General features: G+C 43.1%; 1 protein-coding gene across 1 annotated transcript; it reads right to left on the bottom strand.

Annotated features, from left to right (window-relative positions):
• Positions 1-4: 4 nt before the first annotated feature.
• Positions 5-19,909, bottom strand: elp3 (elongator acetyltransferase complex subunit 3). Its single transcript, XM_030405764.1, has 16 exons — positions 19,751-19,909; positions 18,733-18,832; positions 18,363-18,501; positions 17,848-17,918; positions 17,540-17,603; positions 16,760-16,828; positions 16,026-16,180; positions 12,529-12,690; positions 12,275-12,401; positions 5,199-5,392; positions 4,874-4,964; positions 2,491-2,556; positions 2,155-2,382; positions 1,839-1,920; positions 901-1,040; positions 5-868 (listed from the first exon to the last, which is right to left on the bottom strand). The coding sequence occupies exons 1-15, from the start codon at positions 19,770-19,772 to the stop codon at positions 949-951; spliced, it is 1,662 nt and encodes a 553-aa protein (XP_030261624.1). The 5' UTR covers positions 19,773-19,909; the 3' UTR covers positions 5-868; positions 901-948.
• Positions 19,910-20,030: the final 121 nt, after the last annotated feature.

Below are 20,030 nucleotides of genomic sequence, written 5' to 3' on the forward strand. Positions count from 1 at the left end.
CAAATACTCTGAAATAGACTTTATTCTCCAACAAAAAATGGTCAATTGATGTGCACAACATCTGGAATTTACCAGAATACAGGAAGCCTAAGAATGCATGACAGAAAAACAAGAAATAGGATTAACTGTGCGGCTTTAAAAAGCAATTTATGTAACGCTAATATTCAATTTCCTGCCCTATAAATCAAAATTGAGCAATTACACAACGGCTGCCCAGCGAGGACGCTTCCCCACTGCTCATTCATCCACTGCCAACCATTAATGAATACTTGGCTCATAATGGGGTTTCTATTTAATTGCGGCATAAACATGATTAACTCAGAGCGTGATGCTGAGCAGGTTTCTCATCCCGGACGAACACGCGCAAATTATTTAAGAGACACCTAGACATACAACACAATAAAACGTCTCGGCAGGATCGCTCTCGCTTCTCGTCGGACTGAATCAGACACAGAGTTCCCTGTGAGGCATCGGAGGTACCCAGATGTTTCAATATGGGAAGCTAAAAATGCTAACGTGCTACTGTTTGTGGGAGGACCCGACTGAAACTGTACTTTTCTTTAAACTTGTCAGCAAAAGAATGTTTGCTGACTCAAAACTGCGTCCACGAGATTCTCCGGCTTCTTCCCGAGTAACTTTACTCCTGACGCCCTCTCACACCTTCTCCTCACCTACATGAAGTGGGAGGAGCTGCAACAGCAAAGTGAGCACTAGATAAAAAGCAAAAACTGTGACAGAAAACCCAACGATCATCTCCTCCAACGCCGGAAACAAATACCACGTTCCACTGAATGAACTGCAGGAACTGTCCGTAAAACAGTGTCTTGATAAATAAAATAATTTGTGCCGATGCAGCTGCTGTCCAGATGTGACAGTGTCCAGATGTGACAGTGTCCAGATGTGACACAGTCCAGATGTGACAGTGTCCAGATGTGACACGGCCCAGGTTCAGTCATTTTTGGGTTCATACAGGTCCTTCACCATGTACGGTCCCTCCAACTCGTAGCCCATCTTCCTGTAGTAGTTCCTCGTTCCAACGCCTGCGAAACACAACAGAGAGGACGACGAAGTGTTCAGTGAATTAAAACCACACGAGTGTAACTAAAAGGATCACATCACATCACAGAACAGAACAAATCACACAGGCCTCGCTGGTAATTCACATGCTGGTCTTTGGTCAGAACCGGAGCAACATCAGTCCACTGAGTAAATACTTGAAGCAGCGACACAATGTGAATTAAAATGTCAATAAGCTACTCTTATTTTAACGTTAATTCAAGACAAACAATGAGTGTGTGTTGTACTGCATTGGTGAAACTACAAAATAACCACACACAGCTTCACACACCGGTCGGGTCCATTATAACTTGTTGTTCTGCTGGTTTGTGTGGAGCGTTATTTTACCTCAGCTCGTAAAAATCCTCTCAGCAAAAGTGCCGTTTGATGTTTAATGTTTGAGACGCTGCTGGCACTGATGTGACCATTCACAACGTCACATACAGTAGAATTAAGACTGAAATAGCATCATCATGAGGCAATTATATAAACAGCTTTAAAAATCTTTTTCCCTCCATATCATCATCATCATCATCATCGTTGTACTAATTCACTTCTGAAACACTGCGTGCCTCTGGCTGCAGCTCCGAGCAGAATGACTTCCTGGAGTATTTCTCTTAACTGTAGTCGTCGCGCCCCGCTGTGACTGAATCTGCCATTTCAGAGCCACGAGAGCGGCTGAGAGTGTGTTCTTCAATCACCAAACCTCTGATCTATGTCTGAAATAGATATTTGATTTGGACGTGTAGGCAGAGGGTAAACGATGTTGTTCTGCGCCTCACCTGAGATAACAGCCAATTTGTTTGAGCCGTGTTCATCTCTGGCAATTCTCTCCGCCTCCTCCATCAGCATCATCCCAAAACCCTGAACGAGAAGTGAAATCAAGTGAGTTTAACTTTGTGAAATCAGTTTTCAGAGCACGTTTGCCTCATTTTATAGTTAATCTCAGTTTTTTTTTTCTGTGCTCTGAGAAGACGCAGGCCGGCAGTGATGTCTAACAGAGTCGGAGAAAAAACAATCAGATTCACAGCTGGTCGGGCGTCTAAGTGTTCGGATAAAGACGTCATAACTTGAGTTTGTGTCTGACGGCGTAACCACCTGATGCTGGAACTTGCTGGGATCTCGGCTGCTGACGGGGACGACGCTTCCATAAACGTGCAGCTCGCGGACGATGGACACGCCTCCTTTCAGCTCCGCTCGGAAGGACTGAGGAGAGCAGCGGCGCAGACGCAGCAGGCCGATCAGGATGTCCTGCTCAGGGTCCTCGTAGGAGAGGAAGGTCTCCCAGCCGCCGTTGGCCGTGTAGTCCCTCCGGATCAGCTCCACCTGAGGACAACACGTCTGTCAGTGTTGGGAGAGGTTGTACACAAAAACAGCATCTGATAATTAGAAGCCTTCCTTCAGGACATCAGAGTGCTGAGCGCTGTCTGTTACCTGGTACGGTCTGACTTTGTGGTGGATCTCCTGAATGCCGACTTCTCTGGTCCTCACGTCTCGACACTGCACACACAGAAACACAAACAAATCAAACAGGCTTAGAAACTCAAAATCTTCGTCCTGAACAATCCAATGTTTACGTTAATTCAAAGGCAGTTTAAAGTATAAAACATGCAGCGAACTTGCAGCGTAATACAATATTACCAGCCATTCAGCGTGTTTTAATTCTGTAAATATGTCTCAACATAGTTTTCACAGCACTATGATTAACTCTGATTAACCCCTTAAGGAACACCGTTCCAACATAGGAACACCCTTCACTTAACGAACACCCTTCGTAAAAACTAATAGTTTTTTTTGCTAATAGTTTTAAGCATCAGATCTTAAAACTCACTGTTGGAAAGCTGAGACTGTCGTGATTATTTTAAAGCCCAAACACAAAGGAAAAAAGTTATTTCCAGACCATGTAATAGCCTTTTAAACTCACCATGACACAACATTAGAAAGAGCCCTCTACCGCAAGAAGCCAGAATGCCTACATACCTTCAGAGTGTTCCCTTTTTCCACAGCTACAACGTCATGCCACAATTTCTTTTTCATAGTTCGCCAAGAGTCCATAGAATGGGAATATCCACGTCATTTTACCCAAAACTAGCTACAAGTGTCGAACCAGCAAGAAACCCTGCAGGGTCTTAGCTTTCATTTGAGACCAAGATTATGTTTCTAGGTAAAGGGGTTCTCAAGTTATAAGCCTTTGAATCTCAGTAGGCGCTCTTGGAAAAAAAGGACCCAAGCAAAACGCACAGACATGCCTTTAGAAAAAACATTGTGAAAAATCAATTTTTTAGTCTTTTGACTTCAAATTACTGAGTGTAGCAAGCTGAGACCTGTAGCTATGGCCTAACTGTGTCTGCTGTGTCCACAGACATACCTGAGCCCTTATATCTTAGTCAGTTTATTGACATTTGAATTGGACGGAAACCAAACCCTGTGTTCCAACCTCTGTAACTCTGTGTCAGTATGTCATAGAATCACACTGACACTTCTAGTAAAACTAGAGGGTGTTACCTTTCCAATGGTACCAAGCACATCCCTGAGTCTCAAACTATGTGGGAGCTGTCATGCTTTTAATTTCGGTATGTCATTTTGGAAAAAGAACCTTAAAATGGGGGCGTTCATTAAGTGGTTAAATTACCGTCACCAGCACAGTGGGTTCACCTGGTGTTCAGCTGGATTCACTGCAGCCGCCTCAGTTAAACACAGTCACAGTGAAACAGTCACAGGAGACGCTGACGTCGGTGCTGACGGTGACGATCAGAAGTTTTTCTATCAAACAACATGACTCGAAAACTGTTGTGCAGTGATGAAACATTCAGGAGCAGCCACGTCGGGCTGTGAGATGAAAAGCTCCAGGTGACAGTCGGCACACCTCCACCTGCTCAACAAGGAGTCCACGTGTCCTGCTGGTGTGTGTGTACGTAGCTGCGCCGCGTGCACACTGAAGTCAGACTGTTCGGCTGCACTGTGAAAGATAAAGCTGCTCGCTGCCCTCACACGTCTGGAGGTTGTAATATTATGCTGCAGCTGCTGAATATAATTCATCTCATGGCTGAAATCATAAAGATCATTACTTTATAAGCTTTCATTTATATTGATGAACTGCAGCTCCTTAAAAAAACAGATTTGTGAACGCTGCACGGGTTGGAAAAGTTTTGAAAACTGGGTGGAAAACGAGGTTGAACAAGTTGAACTCTGCACAGGATGCAGTTTGGAGAATATGATAAAAACATCTCTGCGGCGGCTCAGAACAAAAACAAAGTCTCCGTCTGCAGGAGAGATTTCACAAGTGATCCCGGACGTCTTCTTCAATAATGAATCATGTGATAAAAATGAACTGAGAACCGAGCAGACGAGCGGGAGAAGAGCAGAATCTGCCCCTGATTTCAGCCCGGCGTTCAGAACTCGCCCGGCTCTCGACCTCACAGGTGTTTTCTGATTGGTCTCTTCATCCTGAGGCTGTTGTGATGGAAGCTGTCAGGTGGTCTTCTGCCTCATGTCCGGAGTGCTGAGGCTGTCAGATGCACCCGCCTGCTGTTCTCATGCTGGATGAATTCTACTCCATCGACTTTCTCCATAAATTCAATAAATGTGCGAGGCGTGGGAGGGAGGGCGCTCCGGTCCTCCACTCCAGCAGTGCTTAACTATACGTGGCAGGTGCTTTAATCTGTCATCTGACTCCATCATAGAAACGCATGCAGATTCTTCAGTCAGCATTTGTCCTGCGCTGCCTGTTTGGATCGCATCCCAGCAGGGAAAGTCTATTAGCTTCCTCACTGGAAATAAGCTGACACGGTGGTTCTCAGTGTAATGCGAGTCTCACCTCAGTGCCCATGTCCTTCATCCTGGCCAGCGCCAACTCTCTCAGGTTGCCGTGCTCCACTCCGGAGCTCACCAGCGGCATGGGGATGTCCCTGATAGGTGGTACAAAGACAGGAAGCGGGGAGAGACGTGTGAGAACAGAAAATGATGCAAGAAGAAAAAAGTGAAAAGCTCTGAGTGAGGAGCTGTAAGTGTCGTACAGGAGAGACTTCCTGTCGGTCGGATACGAGCCGAGCGCTCTCCTACACAGGAAGCTCACATCAGACAAAACTAAGAAAGCAAAGAACGGCACTGAAGGCTCACATCCGACCCATTCATCATCTCACCTCTGCACACGGTACACTCGCGTCCACGGCGGCACCAGTGCAAGGATTCGGGCCACCAGGTCCACCAGGGCGCTGGGCGTGTAGCTCTTGTACCGGCCCGTCTTCCACAGTTCGTACAGACCCGTGCCGCGGATCACCAGCGTCGGGTACAGCTTCAAACCGTCCGGCCTGAACGCTGGATTCTCAAAGAACTCCTGCAGGCCACACAGAGATCCACGTCACAAACCAGAGTCTCTGAATCTTATTAATCACGCTTAGTCTGGATATCTAATCACCCCCAAATCAATGGAACACGGGGTGATGCAAGCATTCCCAGAACAAACTGAAGCAGATGAGGACTTTTAAAACATTAAAAAAACAGGGTTAACCCCTAAATCAGCTCCATACAGCTCGTCTGGTGTGACCCAAGTCTTCCCTGAGGCCACTGAGCTCAAAACGTACCCGAACTGAAGTGAATGCACGAGCTTCACCGCACATAGAAGGTGTAAATAAAGTCTCCTCAAATCCTGTTTTGGATCTAAAGTCTTCTAGAATGCTAGTTTCCCCCCACAGTCCCGTCTGCTTCAGCTGTGCAGGAGAACGCTGCAACACTGTTTTGCTGTGAAGCTCCAGAAATGTTTTGTGGACTACAGAAGTCGTTCCATCATCATGGAGGTGAGAAGATAATGACTGATTTTAAATGAGTCTGAACTGTTCCTGTAAAGCAGAACAAAGCTCAGAGAGTCAGAGACAGCGTTACAGTCTGACACACAGTCGTTTAGCATCAGCAGCAACAATGAATGATCTGTTTTACTGCATGTTATAATGGACTGAACTGTCACATCTGCAGTGTACACTGTGACTGTTGAGCTACACAGACGTTAAATGTAGAATCTGTGGGAAAAAGAGAGTTGGAAATAGAAGTGAACACCGCAGAGTTTACTTCAGTCATGTCGTGGCTTCTCTCACACGGCCGGGCAGCATCGATGACAAGTGTCAGAACCATTAATAAAACAGGTCCATTTGTAAAAGCACTGACTGAACCTAGAGCAGAATTCCAGTGAGAATACAGCAGATATCAGCGCCGCTGCGCTCCATGCGACATTTTCTGGTGTCTAGTTTAGTGCAGTGAAGGGAATCAGCAGGATTTCCAGGCGTCCTCCCCCTGAGCTGAATATCATGATCAAAACCGTGAAGATCTGGAATGGAGGCGCATTCTAAAATAGGACGCATTATCAGTATCTCACAATCTGCCTCTCGTCACAGCTCATAATCACAGGAGGACACGTCCCACACGGCCCGGCACCAAACCTGAAGGAGGGAGGAGGGAGTCCATCTAACATAACACTGCTTAAAAAAAAGAAGGGGCCTACACGCCATTTTTGCACCTTCTACCATTTTGGACGACATATCAGAGCTCCTGTTGGTCGGTGGAGAGGAGCCTGTTAAGGATGCCTCCCCTGGGACGGGGAGCATCTGTACAACAGAGATAAGTGCGAGAGGATCTCCGGCTGGGAGGAAGTTGTAATCGAATTTCATTATCAGGCCGTCCGCGATAGACGTGAGGAGGATGCAGCGTTCTCCTGCTGCTGCTGCCCTCAGCGGACTGCACATCCACAACTGTTCTTTCGTCAAGGCTGACCGGGAAAGTAAACGCAAGCAAACAGATGACGGATCAAAAGAGACGCGTGATTGAATAAATATGATTAATGCAAACAGACACAGAATAAAAAAAATATCCAGAGATCCCAGAAGAGCAGCGCACTGAGACGCCTGGAGGGAACTGTTCTTGCTCATTTCCACGGACATTGTTTGAAGCCTCGCTGCTGTTTGCATCATGTTTGCAGCATTTGCTTCCCGTCCTCATCATATATATTATATATTATATATTATAAGCAGGCAAACTCAATCTATGAGCTGGAATTTTTCTTCATTCGTTCATTTCACACTTTTCCTTCTTGATCCGTTGGCGGGTCGCAGGGCAGCGTGAGCGTGAATTAAACTCACAGATAACAAATATTCAGACCCACTTTTTCATCCTATCAACAAATTGTTTTATTGCCCTTAAAGCCTCCATGTATAGATCTTTATCTTTATTATTGTTATATCATCTTTAATATTAATATTAGTCCAAACTATGTGTTCCCACTCATTCTCTGTGTTAATGGGTCAACTTCATATTTAAACCTAACAGTTAATAAAGCTGCAAACAGGAACTTTAAACATGTTTACACCTGCAGAAGTTTGCCTCTGATTATATATTGCAAAGTATATAAAACTTAAATCTAAATGTTGAAATCTTCTCATCTTATTTTACCTGCGATGGCTGATTTTTTGTGGCAGCAGTGCGACAACGCCGATGTTTCATCGTCTTAAAAAGTGGACACGTCTGAAATCTGTATCTCTGCACAGCCAGCAGACAAAAAGCAACATTAACCATCATTTCAAGCTGTTTTTCTGGACATCAGATGAATTTAAAGTTCAACGTTCACTCTCCTTTGAGCTCTGTTTCTGCTCTCTACCAGCTGCTGTGGGAAATATCCGGTTCTTTAGCGGCTAAATGCTCCAAAACGTTCACCAGCTAGTCTGTCTGCTGAGAATGATGCTGATGAGGCCGACGACAGTGACGAGCTGACATGTTGTCTTTTCACCTGTCGTCATTACAGCAATATCGATTAGGACAGGTGTCATTATTAATTACCTGGCAGGCGCCTTCTTAAAACTAAAAATAAAGAAATAGAAATATTTGTCACGTTATCGCAGATAGTGCAGAAAACAAACATCTCAGCAGGTCGACTACACAACACAAATGCCCGTCGTGACTATTTAGTTTATCACAGCAGAAGCCTCTGATTGGTCAGTTTACCCAGTTATCTTCTTACTATTGGCCGTCACGTAAAGATTACAATATCTGGGACTCCATTTAGTTTTTTATGTTTAGTAAAGTAAAAGTGAGGTGGAGGATTAAAGGTGCTCTGTCAACAACAAAACAACAAACGTTATTTTAATTCTCGTTTCGCTCGACAGAACACATTTGTATCCTTGATGTCTTCTTCTTCTTCTTCTTCTTCTTCTTCTTCTTCTTCTTCTTCTTCTTCTTCTTCTTCTTCTTCTTCTTCTTCTTCTTCTTCTTCTCTACATTACTGGGCTTCTTGAATCAGCATCCTCTCATTAAATCACACCTCTGTATCTATACGAGTGGTCAAACCTCCACAGTGCACCTGTAACATGCTGGACTTCAGGTGTACTCTCACTAGTTCAGAATATAAATGTGCCCCACGATTCTGAGGTCCAATTAAAAACCTCCCCATCTGATATTTCCCACTGCATCCTCTTCCTGACCTCCTTCATAGATGCACCCTGTGCTCAGAGTGCAGCATTGAATTCTTTATGGATCCCAGGAACAAAATTCCACAGATGCTTAGTTTGGATCCTGGAGTGAAGATGTTTAAGAACCTGCATATTTCACCCCCCGCTCACCAGCACGAATCATGACACAGAAGATTAGATATGATGAGGTGCAGCGGAGGGGGAGCACGAGCTGTATCATCCGAACATGTCGGTGAGATAAGAGAGGAAGGAGGGGGGAGAGAGGCTGAGGGGGAGACGGGAGGAGAGGAGACGGTGACAGGAAGGACTGAGAGAAGAAAGACCGTCTGACAGAAGAGAAGCCACCAGTGAAAAGTTACGAGCGGAGGAAAAAAAAAGATAAAGTGAAAGATAATAGAGACACGAGTCAAGCATGAGGGAGGCGAGACAAACAAACAGAGAGACAGGAGGGAGAAATTATCGAGACTGCTCGCTGGGAGAGAAAAGACAGCGGAGACAAAGAAGGAAATAAAACGCAGGGAGGGGAGGAGGAGGTGTGACGGAGGGAGGGAGCGTTAGAGGAAAAGCAAAGAAGTGACTCTGAGGGCCGAACGCACATTTAGCCGGCTTCCTCTCACTGTGCTGACCTGCTGCCCTGCACATTACCATCAAACACACACACACACACACACACACACACACACACACACACACAGAGGTAATGTAACAAATCTGCAGGAGGACACACACTCGTCCTCCACAGCACACATATATTTTCTGCAGCAAATGAAGCACTCAGAGCTGCTGATGTTCAGCAGATCAGCGTCCTGAACACCTTCATCACCGCACAATTCATCCCCGCTCTCCTCAGGCGGCAACAACAACAGCAACACGCAAAAATAACCATTAAGACAACAGCAAAATCTTCTTTCTGTGAGCAAACAACACAACTGTGAATCACATCTGACATGTGGTCGGCGCTCAGCGGCGTCTCGGCTCGTTACGCGTCCATTCTGCCCCTCGATGATCACCGTGTAATGTGGTTTAATTCTGGCCTCGCCGACACATCGCTCAGTGGTCGTGTGTTGTAGCTGCACCAGCCTGTGTCGACCCTCAGCTAACAACACACTGCAGTCCAGACAGATGTGGTTCAGGTGAATTAGGAGGGACATCAGGTAGTTTGTCCACCAGAGAGCAACGACAGCTTCGTTTCATGATGTGATTCTATCACAGAACGGCGAGATGTTCTCCACTGACGTCATCTTCTACCTGTGCCTCTGCAGAGCCTCTCAGAACCGCTCACACAGCTTTAGACTCGCAGGCTAGCTGTTCCCCCCACTTCAAGTCTTTATGCTAAGCTAAGCTAACGCCTCCTGGTTACATCTTCATACTTAATGAAAGCAGAAACACGACAGCGATTAAAACACAATGACGACGGTGTTTCTGCTAACAGGTGTCTGAACAGCAGTCTCATTCACTGCACTGAAATGCTTCTTTCTAGGTGATTGTGACTTATATTAAGATATATTTTACTAGAAACTGGACAAATATGAAACACTTGATGAGATTTTTTTGATTTTGCAGCGTCTATCTTCATCTTTTGTCTAGCAAGAAAGCAAAAGAACTTAATAAAAAAATGTCACACTAGCTTTTTAACTGTACTGCCACAAAGTGCCCGACCAGACGTGTGAACGCAGGACGATAACTGAAAGACAATAGTTGTTTAAAACTGTCAAATACATTCATTCCATCGTCGAGCCCCACTGAGCTGTTTCCACTGAACTCTCCGTCTCTTTCTGTTTCTGTTCTTGTTTCATTTGGAGCTCATTACAGAGAAAATCAAGGTTTCGACTTGTTCACCTCCTCATACAGCCCCCGTGGTAACGCTAAACCCCTGTGAAGCACCACGCTGCCAGTCATCAGAAACAGCAATAACACAAATAAAGAACAGAAACAGCTGAATTAGCGGGCGGAGGAGGAGGAGGAACGACTGTCGCTGCTTTTGAAATGACGAGTGACATATTTTGATACGAGTCGCAGGAGGTGCGTCGGTCTCACCTGAGCTAATTAGAAACATCTCCTCTCTTCCTTCGTTGTGTTTTCAAACCACTTGATTTCTGTTTGATCGACGTAAAAATAAACCAAATGAGCCTCAAACTGAGGGATCATTTACATCCTCCAGGCGGCCGTGACGGGCAGGAGCCTCGTCTCAGCGCTGCGTTTCCAATCAGAGCCGTAACGTGAGCCTGCTGCTGTTGAGAGACATCTGACGGGATTTTTGTCACATCACAGTCGAAGCTGTCACGACTTTTCAGTTTCTATCTTTAGATGCTACATGTTACTATACCACTGTGAGATATGTGGCGATGACGCGCCCTGATGCCAAGCAAAGGAAGAGACGTGATTACTAATGTCACAAACAAGAAACTTAACGATCAACTCGGTGCAGAACTTTACTGGTATTATTATTATTATAAGTCTGAAGCTTTTACTCACTCTGACTGCAACTTTTTCTCACCTGGAACCTAAAAGCAGGCTGCAGGTAAGAGCAGGCTGCAGGTAAGAGCAGGCTGCAGGTAAGAGCAGGCTGCAGGTAAGAGCAGGCTGCAGGTAAGAGCAGGCTGCAGGTAAGAGCAGGCTGCAGGTAAGAGCAGGCTGCAGGTAAGAGCAGGCTGCAGGTAAAAGCAGGCTGCAGGTAAGAGCAGGCTGCAGGTAAGAGCAGGCTGCAGGTAAAAGCAGGCTGTGGACCAAAGCTGGCCGCAGCTTTAATGATCAATGTGGTACAACAAGTATAGTATAATGGTTCTTTTTTATAACTATCAATCATTGTAGTGTGTGAGCCTCATCAGCAACACTATATTCATCCAAAAACATATGAACACATCCTCCAGTCGACTGTTAAAGAAGATAAATACAGAAGAAGAAGAAGAAGCAGGAAGAAGTTTTGCTTCCTGTACGACACCAGCAGAGTTTCTCACCATCACATCTTAATGACTGAATCATAACATACATGTGTGAGCCGTCATCAGTGGAGACGTCTCTGTCTTCTCTACCCAAGGTTAAAAATATAATCAATGATCAATGAGTTTACAGCACTGATCGTCCAACAGACTCACAATGAAAACAACAATTAACAGAGAAAGTAAATGATGCTGCAGCGTAACAAAATAAAATCCAAAAACAGATCTGTGAAATAACATCCAGCCTGAACAATGTTTCTTATTATTCTGATTTATCATTTGTGTGTCTTCAGTTTAGTTTCCACCATGTTCACCTGATTGATAATCTTATTTTTCTGTATATTCTGTCGTTATCTGCACTCTTTTCTACTGTGGATAAATAAAGTTGCATGTTATCTCATCACAGCCATCATCTTCAGAGCCGTCCTAACGTTGTGTTTCCTGGTATTTGTTGTTATTGTCGGATGATTTAAAGGTGTAATTTGTAAAATATGGCCAGAATTCGAACGTATCTCCTAAAACAAAGAGGGCAGTTTTATTTACAGTGTAAGACATTTATAATAATTACTTGTTTTAGGAGCACGATTCTGTTCTGTGGAGACAACGATGGTACGCAACGGTAACTTCTAATTAAAATTATGATTAAATGATTGAAATCAAGATATCCTGATTATAATAACACTTATTTAGGTAATTTCCCTCGAGCCACTCCAACTCTGACCCACTATTAGAAAAGCAAATCCCTATGAACTACAATCACCCTGTTGGGCCGCTGTGTGGTGCGTCTGACACGACCAGCTCACAGTATAATTATGTATTAATGCTTACGATGAACTGCTCCACGTCTCTCTCCATGCCCACGTTCGGCAGGTCTGGCATCATGTGAGCGACCACTTTGAAGCCGGCGTCCTTCGACAGGTGGAAGGACTCGCACACAGCGCGCACCGTGTGGCCTCTGGGAGAAACATACAGAAGTGCAGAGTTAGATTATAAAGCCTGAAGGTTCAGCGATCTGTCATCAGACCGGCTCGTATCTCATCACGTCGCCTTCTCATCTCCACCGCTCCACCCGACCCGCTGACCTGTTGGTGTCCCGGGCCACGTCTTCGTACACGCTCTGGACTCCGATCTCCAGCCGGGTGCAGCCGTAGCCCAGCATGTCGCTGAGGTGTCGCTTCAGGCAGTAGTCGGGTCGCGTCTCGATGGTGATTCCCACACACTTGGTGTTGCTGCGCTCAGAGTATCTGCAGGAGGAAACCAACAGCTAGAGTTTACATCACTTCTGCTCATTATATCTTTAAATCATTCCTGCTCAGATGCAATAAGGTTTATTTAATTGAACTATTTAGTCTAACCGATGTTGGAGTGCTTTATATACTGGGATCATTTAGCAACATCAATTTGCATGCTGGGAGTTTGCACGGCTCATTATCCAGACTGTTAACACTAACCTCACATTAAGGATACAGTAACGCAGCCAAGCACACAGATTATAACAACGACAACATTTGTCATGTTTAAAAAAAATATCAAATGAGACATTAATGAGTGGGTTAAACACTCAAATGATTCAGTTATTAATACATTCTGACTCTGGTGATGATATGTCAGCGCTGTGTTGATGTTTGTTTAGAACAACAGATAATGTACATTTACATTTCTCAGTTTGTGGTGTTCGGGAGCTGAGGATCGATCAGAAGGTGCATTACCATCTGCACATTTAAGAGATCAACTATACAAAACTATTATAAGTATGTTTGGTGATATATCGATATCAGATGTTTTTACTCCTCAATATTGGCATCAGCAGCAACGATGAGCTGTTAAATATCAACTCTCAACCCACGTTTAAAAAGGAAGACTAAAACAAATGTATTTATATATTTATCAGATATAAAATGCAGAATTAGTGCTTATATGTTTCTTCTTTGATCATGTTTCTAACCCTGTGTACATGCACATTGTGTCACTGAGCAGAAAATATCTTTCCATAAACACAATCGTCCACAATAAACCAGTTGGTCCTGTGTGCTGAAGAGGCTGCAAGTCTTTAAACCAAACAGCCACATGTGTCAGTGACTTCATTATCTTTAAATGTCGTCTCAAGACAGATTCTGAACTTCATCATGTCTTGGGTTTGCTTCTTCTAAACTTATTTGAGTCACTGATCAAAAACTCTCTGAGCAGAGCAGCAGCAGCAGCAGCAGCCGGCTGTCCTCCGCTCCACTCCAGCTGCTCCGTGACCATCAGCTCTGCTCACGCCACATAATATTCCCTCAGATTCTGTATCTGCTGGCAATAAATGTCCATCTTTTACAGTCTGCTGGCTGATTTACACCAATTACATGAGTTTATGCTCCACAGAGGATGATCAGATTGTGTGAGATGAATCAATAAAAAGTCTATTATCTCAGGTGATTATCTGGAGGCATCTCGCCGCTGTGATCAGATCACGAGCCGAGTGAGAAACACAGACGGGAGCTTCATGCACGCACGCCTTCTTTCAGACGCAAACACACATCACGAATATCTCTCACACACACACACACACACACACACACACACACACACACACACACACACACACACACACACACACACACACACACACACACACACACAGAGGTGGAGATAAGAGCTGTCCCCTGTCAAACCAAGTGCCCCCCTCCGTCACAAACGGGGCAGAAGCCGCCACCATTACTCCAATCACAGCATCTTAACGAAGAAGGCTGATAGCAGAGCAGGCTGAATTCATTCACACACACACACACACACACACACGCGCACACACACACACACACACGTCTCTCAGGTCTTATCAGACAAACAAACAGCCCCAGCCCTCTGAAAAAAGCCATTATTTGGTCAAATTGTCTGTGTGTCGTCTTCAACAAACGGCCATTTCTACTCTGACTTTCAGTCCTTTTCCAAGTCAACTGAGAAGCTGCGACTCATCCATACTGAGCAGATGCACCGGCCAATTTCATTCAAAGCCGGTCTAACTCCATAAGTGAGAAATCAATGGAAGTGACTGAGGAGGAATTACAGAGAGCGGCCGGGCGAATGTTCCCACTGAGTCGTGAATGAGTTCATTCAAGGGTTTTAAAATACGGAGATGATCGTCGTACGAGCTTCCTGCAGGATGTTTGGTGTGAATGTTGATAACAACACGGTGTGATACTTAACATGTTGCATAACACACAGAACTGAGAAGGCTGTCAGGGTGAGGAGCAGCAGGAGAACAGAGCAGACATGAACTGAAGCTGTTTCATAAAGGATTATTAAACGACTGAACATTAAACGGCAGACAGAAGTCATTTCAGTCATTTATCAAGAAAAGCTTACAAATATCTGTTGTTAAACTGTTTCCAGCTTCTCACATGTGAACATCTTCTGCCTTTCTCTCTTTGTCTCACTGAAAATTCTGTATTTTTTAAGTTTTGATCTGTTCGTATGTCGTCTTCTGCTCATGTAGATGGTGATGTCTTTATTATACAACTTTCTGAAGAATGTATATTTACATTTAAATAAATGTGTGTGTACTTAACTTACGGACTCACTGATTCATTGTACAAAACCAACAAACTAATTAAAAACACCCACGCTGCCTTGCAAAGTGAGACCTTATACATCATCTATACAATTTTTTATTTCCAGATGATTTAAGTAAATCTGGATGATGTCACTCACTGTAAAAACATCCTGCAGAAGATGAAAGATTCATGACTGAATGAAAAGAAATGCAACGAATGGTAGAACAGCTCCCTCTGGTGGAGGAGACTGTTCAACATACGGTACTGAGCAGGTGTTTTTACAACACAGGGGAGGAATAAGATTACCTTTTATAAAGAAGATAAAAGATACTATAAAAAAATACCAAAGAATGTCAGAATCGATGATGTCTCATGTCTGTCAGAGAGAAAGAACACCAGCACCAAGAAGAGATGAAGGGACAAATATCCAACATCAGACCTGCAGAAAGTCCTGCACTGAAAATATAACGACTAAATTCAGCAAATTATATAATTTAATTTATGAGTCGACATCTGAAAACTGCCCAGAATGAGTCCCCACATCATTAAACTCCATCTCTGTAAAGAATGATCAGGAAAATGTAAAGTATTAAAGGTAAAAGTACTCGACGCCCCTCTGTGACTGTTGCATCATTATATATGAGAGCATTAGATTATTATGACTCATGCATTATGTAAAGGCTGGATTTTGCTGATGTAGTCGACTGGTGAGATCCAACACTCGTGTGAACCTGCAGTATGTTCAGACGTCGTGCTGTGAAAGCTCAGTAAACACAGTATATAACGTTTATCACCTGGATGTTACAGCACCTGTCGATGATGTTGTTGTACTCAGCTTTATTTATTTGGTCAAAGAGATGTAATTAAATCTAAGCTTTTAATGTCTGTTCATTATTTTCATTGTGGATTTATCTTCTGATTATTTTCTCCACTGATTTGTTTCAGTTTCTTAAAAGTTCTGGAAACAGCGAGAAGCAACAAATGAAACGTCACAGCCGTGTCTGCAGCGCGACACGTCACTGTTCTGAGACGCAGGTGTTCTGTACCTGACGGCCTCGGCCACGCTGTTGGACGTGTGTCCTGACAGCGCGTCGTGGAGGTTCCTGATGAAGTAATCTCTGTACTCCTCGGCCAGAGCCATGAAGGTCCCGCCCATCACGATGAACTCCACCTTGTCCACGCTGTGACCGAGCTGCTTCAGCTGCAAACACACAACACAAACACACACGAGGCTTTCTTTACTATTTCACTGGCTGTTATTGAGAGTAAAGTTAAAAGCAGCAAAGTAAATTAAAGAACAACAAAGTTCTGACAGTTGATTGTAATATATTCTAATGAACAAACTGGAATTTTACTTTACTTTAATTGCACCTAAACTAACTTCTAACAGCTAAAACTCAACGAAGAAGACGAGTCAGAATCCGACAGCTCAGATTTTTACATCAACTGTTGCGTTAATGAACGGCTTTGCTCCGCTGCGTCAGACTAATGTGGCCATCATTCTAAATAATGGTGTAATTTGGGTCAAGTCCTGGCAGGCGAGTAAAAGCCATGACACTCATTACTGAATGCTAAATATATTATCAGCCGTCGACTACAACAGCACAGAAGATAAGATAAGATTTGGTGATCCGGCAGGTTCAGCAACATGGAACCATGTAAACCAAAACACATGCGTGGAGAAACAAGATTATATGGATTTTTTGTCGTGAAATGGTAATATAAAACCAAACCAACCAAATTAAAGGAGTCATTAAAACAACTGCAGAGTTGCACTGACCTGCTCCACCCGGTGTCTGGTCTGCAGGTACGGGTCATAACGAGCTCGGATTGCTCTCATGGACGTCGGCTGTCAGTGAGAAGAATGACAGTGATTAAAACCATTGTAGAAGAAAACAAATATAATAATTATAATAGTTTATCTTCCTCAAGTCCTTAAAGTCAGTTAAAAGTCGGCCTGACTTTACTCCAACATGAGAAATTGGGTACTGACTGTAATAAATGACAAAGTAACAACAAAAATATAAAACATTACATTATCGACTTATCGTTCATACTTTACAGACTTATTCATAAATGTTCACCAGCTCAGTCAATGTTGCTGAGCTGCTGTGGTCACATAAACAGCACAGGAGTCTGTTTAATTTGCTGTTTTAGTTATGTTTAATTCAATTATTTTTTCTTTTTCTTTCACAGTCCAATGTGTAAATATCATGAGTTAGAGCTTCATTGCTCTTTCTGTGTACTTGTTTTGATAGTATAACTGCATAATAATACATCAGCGGCATAAAATGGTCTCAAAATGAAGATAATGTTGTTTATTGCAATTGTTTCTCGGGCAATAAATCACTCAACAATAAAAGTAGTTATTGTGACAGGCCGAGACAAAGCTGCTACAATAACAGTGAGTAAATATATCAAAGTAATGGACAACGTCACCGTCAGTCAGTCCAGGTAATTTAATGAGAGGTAAGCACATTTTATTCAGAGACAATCTCAATCAGAAAACTCCTAAACTCCTCTAAAATAACAGACTGGTGGCAGAATGAAACTAACTCACCTCATAGCCGGTGTAAGACTGTGTGGAGTACTCAAAGTCTGAGTCTGGTCCACCAGGACAGTAGCTGCCGTTAAAAAAGAAAAAATTAATTCATATGTAACAAAAAGTGTAAAAAACACCTTCAGTGGTCACTAAATTCCCTCCTGAGGGTTTCTATCGTACTCTGCCAGTTTTCATCCATTCACTTGTACTTACATTCCATATTTTAATATAATCTTATTCTGGTCACATCTTAAATTGGTAATATCAAAAGTTAATCTTAAAAAATGTAATGAATGATCTGCAAAAAAACAAAAACAAACACTTACACACAGATGTTGCCTGTAAAGCTGATGTGGGGACATCGATGTGGTTTGCACATCACAGCCACGACTGCGATCTGTGATGGAGACGAAGAATTAAAGATTTACTTATTTTCTTCAGTGATAAATTGGTCATAATGTTCTTTTACTGGCCCCGATGTTAAAACTTCCCTAAATCTAATTCCTTTCACGTCTCTTTCAGTATGTTGGAGTTGATCTCTTTATTTAAGATCAATGTAAATACAAACTAAAGCTGATAAAACTTTCACCCTGACATGTTTTATAATAATCCGGGTAAGAAACCAGGTCAATATCCATTTTCATGTGGTCATACTTTGTATTCTGTTTAATCAAATCAACTCATCCAAGAAACTCTGGGGAAAGTTACATCTTGTTACGACATTTTCTAGTCTGATATTACTTAAACGTCTGTTGACTGTATGCTTACAGCCTGACAGAGCTGAACATTAAACCGCTGACCCCGTGGTATCGTGTCAGACGGGAACTTGAGTGCTACGTACCCCGCTGGCAGTGCGGATGGGTTTGGCCTTTAGTTTGGGCACCAGAGCACGACGGTACTGTGGAGGAACGGCAGCGATGATGTCAACCAATCGAGGCTGTGCTTCAAGTCCATATTTAGCTGAGGTCTTTGTCTTTACTCTGAAAACAGAGAAGAAGCATAAGAATAAACAACACATATAAAACACTGAAGTAAGAGAGCATCTTCTGAATCATTTGTATGTCTATAAAGCTCAGAGATGACAAGTATACAATCAGTACACAACATCAGTTTCTATAAACATTGCATGTAACTGTAATGAGAGCCTGTGGTGTGTAGTTTGATTGGAACATAATCCCAGGAGCTGAATGTCTACACTGATGAAGACGTACTTGTTGAGGTTGATGTCTTTGCCGTCTTCGTGGGCTTCAACCAGCTGCTTGATGACATCAGCAATGGTCATCATCATCAGCTCAGCCCGGCTGAGATCACCTGACAAACAGCCATAATCAATAAAGTTACATCAACATTTTGAGAGTACTTCAATGAAGATACCTGGTTTCACACCGGGGTGAATTTAGTTTAAAAAAAATAATACTAAACTGATCTCATATAGCACACTTATCTTGATTCTCTGTCATGTAAAAAAAAAAATTTCAATAAAATAATTTTCTTCTTTCCTCCCCAATAGCTTCCATGTCATGTGACCCAGTGACTCCAAACTAATGCCGAATTGTATCACTACACTGGCCACATAGGACACACATCTTTTTAATGGATTTTACTGCTTCTGTTATATCATATGAATATTTATTACGAAAATCTAGCATTTCTTCTCAATAGCTTCCATCTAATGTAACCCCATGACTTCAAACCAAAGCCGAATTGTATTACTAAAGGGAACAAATAAGACACACCACTTCTGAGACCATTTTACTGCTTCTTCTATCAAATATGGATATTTCTATCAAAAATCAGCATTTCTTCTAAATAGCTTCCATGTCATGCGACCCAGTGACTTCAAACCAAAGCCGAATTTTATCACTACACAGGCAGCATAGGACACACATCTTGTTATCACATTTTTACTTTTGTTGTATGTAAAATGAATAATTTTAATCAAAATTCAACAGTTTTTTCCAGTAGCTTTCATGTCATGCGACCCAGTGATAGCACATTTGTCAACAGTGCGGTCGATTACGGGATGAGTTATGGCTTTACCATCAAGTGTTTTCACAGTAGGACCAAACCAGATAACATAATTAAACTCTTACACACAGTTACATCATTGTAATCGTCTTATGAGACGGTGGCAGGCTTGCAGTTAGCATTAGCAACAAGCTACAGAGCGCATTAGCAGTTTAGAAAAGCTATTTTTAGACATTTTGAAACACTTCGTCAGACACTCACTCTTTTTCTTTGGCTTCCCCATTTGTTCTGTAGGCACACTAGTCCAGTTTCCAACAGGTGGATGCGGGTTTGAGGACTTTACATCAGTTCTTTACACCCGACAGGCTGTCAGAAATAGTAAACAACTCCACGTTGCGTCGGAACACGGCTCACTGCCGTACGGCGCGCGAAACTGTCGTAAAAACGGCGTAAACACTAATTTCTCCCCCGGGTTAAACTTTACGTTTCTAAAAGCTTCCGAATGGTTTTTTACACATTTCATATCAGTGTTGTTAGTTTT

This window comes from Sparus aurata, chromosome 22, assembly GCF_900880675.1.
Source record: "Sparus aurata chromosome 22, fSpaAur1.1, whole genome shotgun sequence".
In the NCBI taxonomy this organism is placed as follows: domain Eukaryota; kingdom Metazoa; phylum Chordata; class Actinopteri; order Spariformes; family Sparidae; genus Sparus; species Sparus aurata.